General features: G+C 39.2%; 1 protein-coding gene and 1 long non-coding RNA gene across 2 annotated transcripts; one reads left to right on the top strand and one right to left on the bottom strand.

The window, feature by feature from the left end:
• The first annotated feature begins 2,961 nt into the window (after positions 1–2,961).
• LOC116858263 (methylsterol monooxygenase 1-like) lies at positions 2,962–4,712 on the top strand. Its single transcript, XM_032842967.1, has one exon. The coding sequence runs from the start codon at positions 3,015–3,017 to the stop codon at positions 3,894–3,896; it is 882 nt and encodes a 293-aa protein (XP_032698858.1). The 5' UTR covers positions 2,962–3,014; the 3' UTR covers positions 3,897–4,712.
• A 2,535-nt stretch (positions 4,713–7,247) lies between these two features.
• On the bottom strand, positions 7,248–10,893 carry LOC116858264. The gene is made up of 3 exons (XR_004380884.1): positions 10,740–10,893; positions 9,144–9,277; positions 7,248–7,367 (listed from the first exon to the last, which is right to left on the bottom strand). It is a non-coding gene; the product is annotated as an uncharacterized LOC116858264 (long non-coding RNA).
• Positions 10,894–11,468: the final 575 nt, after the last annotated feature.

The raw sequence follows: 11,468 nt of genomic DNA, 5'->3' as shown, positions 1-11,468 counted from the left end.
ATTTAAATAGTCACATGTGGCTACTACATCACATAACTGGTAGCCAGCCAAAAAGCCATAAAGCCCTCTGGTAATACTATTGAGATGCAGTCCTTCACATGTTTCTGTCCCAGTATCGTTAGTATGCAGGCTTTGATCCTTATGCTCCTTGCCTCGTGGCTGCAAAGGACCATTGTGCCTTCAGCCATTGGATCTGCTTTCCAGGAAGGAAAAGGAGGAAGTGGAAGAAGGAAAACGCAGAAATCAAAGAGTGGGAAACGGAGTGCTTAGTTTTTATGGCCTCTGTAGTAGAGGTAGGCAAAGAGAAAATCAAGTTTGGGTCAGCCAACCTATAATGTCTGTCTCAACTTCAAAATTTATAAGACCCTCATGGATTACAGAGAAACTAAATATGCACTTAAATAAAAAGAACTGATTAGGTAGCTGGCTGGCAAGGGGACAGGCAGATAGCTGGAAACTACCCCAGTGATTCTGGTGTAAAAGTAACTGTGCCCATTTTCAGTTTATGAAATCCAAGAGACTTAAGTACAGAAAGAAGCAATGAATCTAAGATCACATAGATAATACCCTAAGGAGTAGAGATTCTCAACCTTGGTTGAGGAGTGCAATTACCTGGGGAGGTTTAAAAAGTCCCAATGCCTAGACTGTACCCCTGACTAATTAATTCATCCTCAAGGGGAGGTGTTTGGAGTGTAGCTAAGGCTGAGAACTGCATTGTGGCTGCATAACAAAAATATTCCAAGAAGAATTAAACAACACAAGAAGAGACTTAGGGAACTCAAAGACTCTATCAAATGTAATAACATTCATGTTATAGGAGTCCCAGAAGAAGGGGGGGGGTGCAGAAAATTTATTTGAAGAAATAGTAGCTGAAAATCTCCCTAATCTGGGGAAGGAAACAGATATCCAGATCCATGAGACACAGATTCCCCAACAAAATCGACAAAAGCAAATTCACATCAAGACGTATTGTAATTAAACTTGCAAAATATAGTGATAAAGAAAAAATTATAGAAACAACAAGACAAAAGAAGTCATTAACTATGAGGGAAAACCCATAAAGCTAGCAGATTTTTCAGCAGAAACTTGGCAAGCCAGAAAGGAGTGACATGACATATTCAAAGTGCTAATGGAGAAAAAGAATACTGTGACCAGTAAGGCTGTCATTCATCCTAGGAGGAGAGATAAAGAGTTTCCCAGACAAACAAAAACTAAAGAAGTTCATGACCAGTAAAGCAGCCCGGCGAGAAATACTGAAGGGGACTCTTTGAGTGGAAAGGAGAGACTGAAAGTGGAGTGGAAAGGAGAGACTGAAAGTGGCAATATAAGGGTAGGAAACACAAAAACAGTAAAAATGAATATATCTGCAAGAAAATCAGTCAAGGAACTCACAAAAAAGGATACAAAATATAATAACATGTACCTAAAGAGGAGGAGGAGAGGAGAAAAGAATGGGTTCAAATTTAAACAACCATCAGCTTAATATAGACTGCTATAAGTAAAAGAGGTTATGTACAAACCTAATGATAACTACTAATCAAAAACCAGTAAAAGGCATGCAAAGAGTAAAGAGAAAGAATTCCAACCATATCACTAAAGAAAATCAGCAAAACGTGAAAGAGACAAGATGGGAAAAGAAAGGATCGGAGAAAATCTTCAGAAACAACCACAAAACAAGTAATAAAATGGCACTAAATACATATCTTTCAATAATTACTTTGAATGTAAATTGACTGAACAGTCCAATCCAATGACACAAGGTAACAGAATGGATAAAAAACCAAGACCCGTCTATACGCTGCCTATAAAAGGCTCATTTTAGACCTAAAGACACCTGCAGATTGGAAGTGAGGGCATGGAGGAATATGTCATGCAAATAGATGTCAAAAGAAAGCTGGAGTAGTAATACTTATTTCAGAAAAAGATAGACTTTAAAACAAAGACTCTAACAAGAGACAAAGAAGGATACTACATAATAATATAGGGGACAATCCATCAAGAATATATCACAATTGTAAATATGTACCACACACGGGAGGAACCCACATGCATAAAACAGTTAATAACAAACATAAAGGAACTAATTGATAACAATACAATAATAGTAGGGGACTTTATCACCTTAATCACATCAATGGACAGAAAATCAACAAAGAAACAATGGCTTTGAATGACACATGGGGTATAGATGGACTTAACAGATACATTCAGAACATTCCATCCTAAGAGAGCAGAATACACATTCTTTTCAAGTGCATATGGAACGTACCTCAACATAATAAAGGTCATCTATGAAAAAACCCATAGCTAATATCATCCTCATGGGAAAAACAGAGCTTTTCCTCTAAGGTCAGGAGCAAGACAATGATGTCCACTCTCACCATTTCTATTCAACATAGTACTGGAAGTCTTAACCACAACAATCAGAGAGCAAAAAGAAATAAAGACATCCAAAGTGGTAGGGAAGAAGTAAAACTTTCACCCTTTGCAGATGACATGATACTCTATATAGAAAACCCAAAAGACTCCACCCAAAAACTGCTAGAACAGATACACAAATTCAGTAAAGTCATAGGATACAAAGCCAATGTACAGAAGTCTGTTGTGTTTCTATACATCAATAATGAAGCAGTAGAAAGGGAAGTTAAGGAATCAAGCCCATTTACGATTGCACCAAGAGTAATAAGATACCTAGGAATCAACCTAATCAAAGAAGTGGACGACCTGTACTCTGAAAACTATAAAACACTGATGAAAGAAATTGAAGATGAAACAAACAAATGGAAAGACATTCCATGTTTATGGATTGGAAGAATAGATAATGTTAAAATGTCTACACTATTAAAGTAATCTACACATTTAATGTGATCCCTATCAAAATACCAATGGCATCTTTAAAAGAGCTATAACAAACCATTCTAAAATGTGTGTGGAACCACAAAAGACCCTGACTAGGTCCGGCAGTTTCCGCGCGGTCGTCCAGAATTCTAAGGCTTTCTGCAGAGATTTGAAAAATGGCAACAAATGAAAGTGTCAGCATCTTTAGTTCAGCATCCTTGGCTGTGGAGTATGTAGATTCACTTTTACCTGAGAACCCTCTACAAGAACCATTTAAAAATGCATGGAACTATATGTTGGATAATTATACAAAGTTCCAGATTGCAACATGGGGATCCTTGATAGTTCATGAGGTCCTTTATTTCTTGTTCTGTTTACCTGGATTTTTGTTTCAATTTATACCTTACATGAAAAAGTACAAAATTCAAAAGGACAAACCAGAAACATGGGAAAACCAGTGGAAATGTTTTAAAGTACTTCTCTTTAATCACTTTTTTATCCAGCTTCCTTTGATCTGTGGAACTTATTATTTTAAAGAGTATTTTAATATACCTTATGATTGGGAAAGAATGCCAAGATGGTACCTGCTTTTGGCAAAATGCTTTGGCTGTGCGGTGATTGAGGATACCTGGCACTATTTCCTGCATAGGCTCTTACACCACAAAAGAATATATAAATATATTCATAAAATTCATCATGAGTTTCAGGCTCCATTTGGAATGGAAGCTGAATATGCACATCCCTTGGAAACTCTGATTCTTGGAACTGGATTTTTCATCGGAATCATGCTTTTATGTGATCACGTCATTCTCCTTTGGGCATGGGTGACTATTCGTTTGATAGAAACTATTGACGTCCATAGTGGTTATGACATTCCTCTCAACCCTTTAAATCTGATCCCTTTCTATGCTGGTTCTCGGCATCATGATTTCCACCATATGAACTTCATCGGAAACTACGCTTCAACGTTTACATGGTGGGATAGAATTTTCGGAACAGACTCTCAATTTGTTGCTTACAATGAAAAGATGAAGAAGATTGAGAAAAAGACTGAATAAGTATCTCATCTATACCTTCCTGAAGGTACACACTTTTCCTGAATTGAAGCAAGTAGCTAACATTGCTTCTGCAGAGCAGAAATAAACATGTGTCTTGGCTGCTAAGTGATACAGAGAACATTAACAACCTTTAATTATCTTCCTAGTGGGAACTTTTTCTACTTTACATAAAAGCTCTGTATGTGTAGAAATAAATAAATATGTATTTAAGTACGATTTTTCATGAGGGAGTGGTAAAGGCCATGTTGCTAACCTTACAAAAAGGTTTAAGTAATGGAAGAAGTATTAATCTGTGTCTTTCCCCAGTAATATCATAGGCCTGAAGTTGAAATTGGTCTTTAAAATCTTCTAAATATATAGTGGCCATTTCAGAAACTCTCTTAGTAGGGTGTTGGCCTCGTATTGAACTTTAAACATTTTTTGGAATTGCCTAAACATCAAAGTATCATGGGTTGAACCCTATCAATTGACAGCGTGAGTGAGGCTGCCAAAGCAGGAAGAGCCAGCACGGAGAACTTCACTCTTGTCCTGAGCCGACTGGTTTGGGGTGATTCTCTTTCTTTGAGAAGTCCTTTGGGATTGCACTGTACTACTGGTGTTTATAAATTAAGGCATTTCTGAATTGTAAGTGGAATATTTTAGTCTTAAGGTTTTCGGGTTACTTGAAATTTTTAAAAAATTGAGCTTTATTTCTGCTATTTACCCTTTCATTTTTGTATATCAAGTTTTCATTATACTTAAAACTGTATCTTGAAACGTGAACTGACTTGCTGTATTTGCACTTTGAACTATTGAAATAAATGTGATTTTTTTGTCTGATTAAAAAAAAAAAAAAAAAAAAAAAAAGACCCTGACTAGCCAAAGCAATCTTGAGAAAGAAAAGCAAAGCTGGAGACATCACAATTCTGGACTTCAAGTTATTATTACAAAACAGTATGGTGCTGGCATAAAAATAGCCACATAGATCAATGGAACAGAATAGAAAACCCAGAAATTAACTAGCAACTATATGGTCAATGAATCTTTGATAAAGCAGAAAAGACTACCCAATGGGAAAAGAATATTCTCTCCAACAAATGCTGTTTGGAAAACTGGAAAGCAACATGCAAAAGAATGAAAATGGATGACTTTCTGATACCATACACAAAAATAAATTCAAAGTGGATGAAAGACCTAAACATGAGACCCGAAACCAAAAAATCCTAGACGAGAACACAGGCACTAACAGGTAGCAACTTCTTTCCAGATCTGTCTCCTGAGGCAAGGGAAACAAAAACAAAAAGAAGCTATTGGGACTACATCAAAATAAAAAGCTTCTGCACAGTGAAGGAAACAATCAACAAAACTAAAAGGCAACCTACAGAAAGGGAGAAGAGGTTTGCAAATGAAACACCCAATAAAGCATTAGTATTCAAAATATAAATAACTTATAAAACTCAACAGCCCAAACCCAAATAATCCAAATTAAAAACAAAAAAACAAAAAAACAAAAACAGGCAGAAGACATGAGGGGACACTTCTCCAAAGAAAACATCCAGGGGTTCAACAGACACGTGAAAAGATGTTCGTCACTTCCCATCAGGGAAATACATTCAAAATCATTCAAAAAATACATTCAAAACACAAGAAACAACAGGTGGTGGCAAAGGTGTGGAGAAAAAGAACCCTCGTGCACTGTTGGTGGGAATGCATACTGATGCAGTTACTGTGCAAAACAGTATGGAGAGTCCTCAAAAAGTTCCCAATAGAATACCCTATGATCCATTAACTACACTACTAGGTATTTACCTAAAAAGTACAAAAACACTAATTCAAAGGAATACATACACCTCTATGTTTACAGCAGTATTGTTTACATTAGCCAAAATACGGAAGCAGCCCAAATGTCTATTGATTGATGAATGGATAAAAAAGAGGTGGTTTATAGAGAGAATGGAATATTATTCATCCATAAAAAAGAATGAAATCCTGCCATTTGCAACAACATGGAAGGAGCTAGAGAGTATAATTCTAAGTAAAATGAGGCAGAGAAAGACAAGTACTGTATGATCTCACTCCTGTGTGGAACTGAAGAAACAAAACAAATGAACAAAGGGAAAAAAAAGAGAGAGAGACAAATCAAGAAACAGACTATAGAGAACAAACTGATGGTTACCAGAAGGGAGGGGGTGGGGGGAGGGGTGAAACAGGGGATAGGGATTAAGGAGGGCACCTGTCGTGATGAGCAGTGGGTGATGTACAGAATTGTTGAATCCCTGTATTGTACACCTGAAACTAATATAACACTGTAAATAACAACAGTGACAACACCCCAAATCTGGAATAGAACCCAATATTCCACAGGGGGATACCAATGCTACTGCTCCTTGGGCAACACTTTGAGTAGCAAGGGTGTAAGAGGATTCAAATCTCAAGGTGGTCAGCTGTGTCTTTTAACTGCTCCCAACCAAGCATAGTCATTCAGAGTCCAGTCCTTGCTGCCTTTGTGAGTGTGTGTGTAGTAGGTAATAAAAAGTTATTAGAGGGGCCCCTGGGAGGCTCAGTTGGTTAAGCGTCTACCTTCGGCTCAGGTCATGATCCCAGGGTCCTGGGACCAAGCCTCACGTCAGGCTCTCTGCTCGGTGGGAAGTGTGCTTCTCCCTCTCCCTCTGTGCTCTCTCTCTCTCTCTCTCACTCGCTCACTTAAATAGGAGTGTGCTTGTGATGAGCACCTGCTAAATTATGTAGAGAATTGCTGAATCACTATATGGTATACCTGAAACTAATATAAAAGTGTATGTTAACTGGAAAATAAAAACTTTTTTAAAAAATGAATTTTCTCACTTAGAGACACTTAAAATATTACTTCCCAATATTCTCTCCTGATTTTTGGAAAATATATCCCCAAAGGTTGTGAGCAATTATTTTTATTTCAAAATTATAATTTTCTACTTGGTACACTGAATATTATCTAAGAAGAGTTAGAAGAACACTGGAGTAGAATTAAATAATCCTGGGTTTTGATCTTGGGCGCCACCACTATCTAGGCTACACGTGGTCTTGACATTTTTCAAGCCATGTGACTTTCAACAAATTAATCTCTATAATGAAGATTCTATAAAAACTGCAACTGAGTACTATCCGCTCTACCCTAGCATACGATGGTTGTGAAGAATCAAGTCATTAATGTAGCATGTTATTATCACCATTATCATCTAAGCAGAGAAAACTGAAAGTTACATTTTTAAAAAGGCAAACCATCTTATCAATTGACTGTTGGCAACCAATGTCATATATTGGCTTCTTCTGAATAGATGTGAGTAAGAAGGCATTAACTCAGTGTATCCTAAATAAATACTTTTCATACCTGGCGTAACAAAACACTTCCACATGTTGAATGGTTTTGTCCTTCCTGCTAAGAGCAATGGCTTCTTCATTTTCAAGAATCTGCTCTTGCCATCCTGGGCTTTCATTCACAATGTCACTGTTTTCCTAAATAAAACACAGATGAGAAATTTTTATTAAATTGCACAATGTGAACCTCTACTTTTTTGTGAAAGTGTATACCTTTCTCAATTAATGCTTTGCCTTTGATGCCATCAAAATTCTGAAGTGACTCCAGCATAGTGTGCCATCTTCAAAGGAAAGAGAAGAAATTTGTGTAAAATCCTACTCTATCAAATGCTAGCTCTGGTTTACACCTTTCTAGCAGGATATCTAACAGTTTGATGCAGTCACTGGATGTGCCTGTTTTGACATTATTTAAGAACTAGGACAACTAACCCTCTTTCTGCTGAAAATCAAGTGTGTCTGGTATACATATTACTTATTATTAATAAAGTTTTTGCATTTTGTTATCCAAAATAAATAAATAAATAAAAATCTTTTTTTAAAAAGTTGTTAGAAAGAAAGCACTCACCTCTTCCAATAAAAAGATCAAAATACCAGACTCAGGAACTGAGCACAGAAATAACACTTAAGTTTTTAGGAAGAACCTATGGTTTTCTTAAGCAGTCTGTCATTTCGCTAAAAGCTTGTCCTGGACAGCCTGGGACTGGGTCACACAGTGAGGCCCAGACTCTAATTCTAGCTTTACCACCAATTACCTGGGCAAGCATAGGTAAATGACCTGTAGCCCTTAATTTTCAGATCTGGAAAATTACATAAATGCCAATCTTCCCCAAGGTCTCTTTCGGGTCAAACTCCCTCCACAACCCACAGTTTTAGAGAGCAGTTACACTCGTTTCACTGAAAGTGTGTGTTTGTCCCCAAAATGTAACCAAAGAGACAGTATAGCATTTCTGAGGGACTCTGGCTTGCCCTCCTGCTTCGTTGCCTCAGTTAGAAGGACCTGCCCCAGGCTCAGTCCTTTCCAGAACTCTTCCATGTCAACCTTAATCCCTCCATGCCCAGCCTCTCACCATGATACCACTGGTCCCTCAGACAGAGGCCATAGGTCCTTCAGACACTGATTTAGGACCTTGAATTTTGATAAGGACAACCATTTCTCCATTCAAAATTTTTGGCCTCTATGCCAGAATTAATGTAATGGGTAATTGTGTTTCGGCTGTGGTAATGCTGTATAACAAACAAACCCAGACTGAGTGGTGGCGCACAAGTCTTTATTTCTCACTTGCGGGCTCCAGGGTTAGTTTGGGCAGCTCTGCTTTAGGCTGCAGGTCAAGTGCAGATCCACTGTTTAATTCTGATAACAGCAGCTACATGGGTCACATTTTCTTTTCATGGTGATGGCAGAGGCCCAAGAGGCCCTAAGCCGAATGAGCACATTTGGCACCTCTGCTCAGGTCCATCGAGGGAAGTGAGTCACATGACCAAGTCCAAAGCCCGTGACACAAGGAAATCTACTCTCCCCCACCCCTTACTGGGGGTCCCCGCAAAGTCACATAGCAAAGGGTATGAAGATCTAATTTCTTTTTTTTTAAGATTTTATTTATTTATTTGACAGACAGAGATCACAAGTAGGCAGAGAGGCAGGCAGAGAGAGAGAAGGGGAAGCAGGCTCCCCGCTGAGCAGGGAGCCGGATGTGGGCCTTGATCCCAGGACCCTGAGATCACGACCTGAGCTGAAAGCAGAGGCCTAACCCACTGAGCCACCCAGGAACCCTGAAGATCTAATTTCAATAAAGGGAAGGAGTAAAGAGTGGGGACAATACTCTTCTCTGCATTTTTCTCCCCAATATTTTATTATGAAAAAGTTCAAACACAGAAAATGTGAAGGAATTTTATGGGAAACACCCATATACTCACCACCTAGATTCTATAATGAATGGTTCACTGCCACTTTATGGATGACATTGGCCATCTATTTCTTCACCCCTTCATCACTCAATCTTATTTTTGATGCGTTTCAACGCAGCTCGCGCACATCGGTGCATTTCCTCCTAAATATTTAAGTATGCATAAAGTTACCTATAATATCGCTTGCAGTTCAATTTGTTCCCTTGAGGTAACATTTACATAAAATATAACAATGCACAAATCTGAAATGGACCATTCCCTGAGTCTTGAGAAATGCGTATACCTGTGTATCCCAAACTGTACTCTAGATACAGAACACTGTTATCACCTCAGAAAGTTCCCCGGGGACATAGATTTTTTGGTAGCTTTCTTTTTTAATCTCACAAATGGGTCAACTGCAGATCCACATGAGGTAGTCTAAAAATTGCCCCACAGCTAAGCAGAACACAGAGGAATGAGTGGAAACACAATGAAGCAGGGGACAAAGTCGTCTTTCCGGGGACTGCCTGAGGCTATGGCCTGAATGACATGTTGCTCACAGAATGTGTGTGTGTTTTACAACTATTTTGAGAGCCTTTTGGAGTGGTTGCCACTCTCGAATGAACACAAAAATGCTCACCCTCAGATCTTTGTACAACTTAGAAAAGGTACCCTTTTCCAAATGGAAGTAGCCCCCACTAGGGCATACCCTTGGTGAGCAGGAGTTCCCACAGTTTCATCCCAGTGACCCTGCTCTCCCCTGAGCTAGCACTCTTGACCACACAAGCATGCCTGAGGCCCTGGGAGAATGCTCTGCTCCAGGCCCTGTGTGCTTGGTGTTGGTGAGATGGTGGTGAGAAAGACAGTCGTGATTTCTGGCCTCAAAGAGCCTGTGTTCAAGTGGGACCAACTTCTATTATAGGTTGTACAATCAGCGGCAACTTGGATATAACAGTAGTTAGAATTCAGGACTTAGAGTTGTTAAGTGAACAGTCTATCTATCTATATCTATCTATCTACCTACCTACCTGTCTATCTATCTTTAGAGAGAGGAAATGCATGTGCAAACAGTGGGGTGGGGGTGCAGAGATAGAGGGAGAAAGGGAAAGAGAGAGAGAGAGAGAGAATCCCAAGGAGGCTCCATGCTCAGTGCGGAGCCCCACATGGGGATGGAACTCACAACCCCCAAGATCATGACCTGAGCCAAAATAAAGAGTCTGACACTTAACTGACTGAGCCACCCAGACACCCCAATAAGTGAACAGTCTAGAGTTGATAAAGACAGACTGAAAATCCTTGAAGTCCAGATACAGGAAAACACTGACTCTAACCCAATTGCAATTGACGTCCAATGGGACTGAGAACCACTTCCTAATCATATCCTAAGGCTTTCCCTTAATGGAGAGAAATTAGAAATGAACATTGGAGCCCTGGGGTATATTATTCATTGTCTGTTATCAATACATTCATATTTTGGCTCATTGTTAGTGAGTCATTTCATCATGCATGCTGAAACATTCTCAATGAATCCTCTCCGCTTCCATTATTTGTAAAGTCCCAGGTTGAAAGAATCATTTCAAAAGGTTTGTCTCATTAATGCCTTCAGGAGCCCAATAGCTTCTGTACCTGCGTGAAGCCCTCAGTCTGAGAAAACACAGAGCGGGTGGATCATGGGGAGCTGGAGAGTCCATGCCCCTTCACCATAATTCAAATATACCAAGTAAATAGCCAAAAATAGTGACAACAGTATTAATAATAAAATAAACAAAAGTGCTGGCTAAACAAAACGTGCTTATGAAATCGGGTTGCCTAATCAGTGACCTCTGAGGTCTGTCGATAGAAATGTACACTTGGTGTGCCCATTGGACAGACCAGGTAACTGGCAGCAGCACCTGTTACAGAACAGGTGATGGCCCGCAATTGGGCCCATTCTTACCTTGGATGGACTGTGTTACTCACTCTCTGAGCTGTGCTATCTTAAATAAGTTAAAGAGTGAAGAATTATCTGAAGGAATTTATGCTGTTGTATCAGTTACAAGTAAGTTTGGCTGCAAACAACAACCTCCTCCTCCCTAACAAATAACAAGTTAGAATTTTCTCTCCCATTTCTCTCAGGTAGAGGAAATCTGAAAGTAGGCTGTCCATGAATGGTATAGGATCTTTGGATTGTCACTGGGGACACGGTCTCTTCTCTTTTTGTCCTACTGTACTCAGCGTATAGCTTCCATCTTCGAGGTCACCTCATGGTCCAAGATGACAGGTGGTGCTCCAGCCCTCAAGTCTGTTTTCCAGGCCAGAAGAAAGAAAGTAAAAGAGGAAGGACGAAATGCCATACATTGTTAAGGATCCCACTTG

Source organism: Lontra canadensis, unplaced genomic scaffold, assembly GCF_010015895.1.
Source record: "Lontra canadensis isolate GAN:19392208 unplaced genomic scaffold, GSC_riverotter_1.0 scaffold134, whole genome shotgun sequence".
NCBI classification, from domain to species: Eukaryota; Metazoa; Chordata; class Mammalia; order Carnivora; family Mustelidae; genus Lontra; species Lontra canadensis.
Note: the sequence above shows the minus strand (reverse complement) of the source record. Positions and strands in the feature narration are given on the sequence as shown.

Excerpts from the sequence above, each read along its gene's own strand:
- LOC116858263 (XM_032842967.1), top strand. The coding sequence starts at position 3,015 with ATGGCAACAAATGAAAGTGTCAGCATCTTTAGTTCAGCATCCTTGGCT.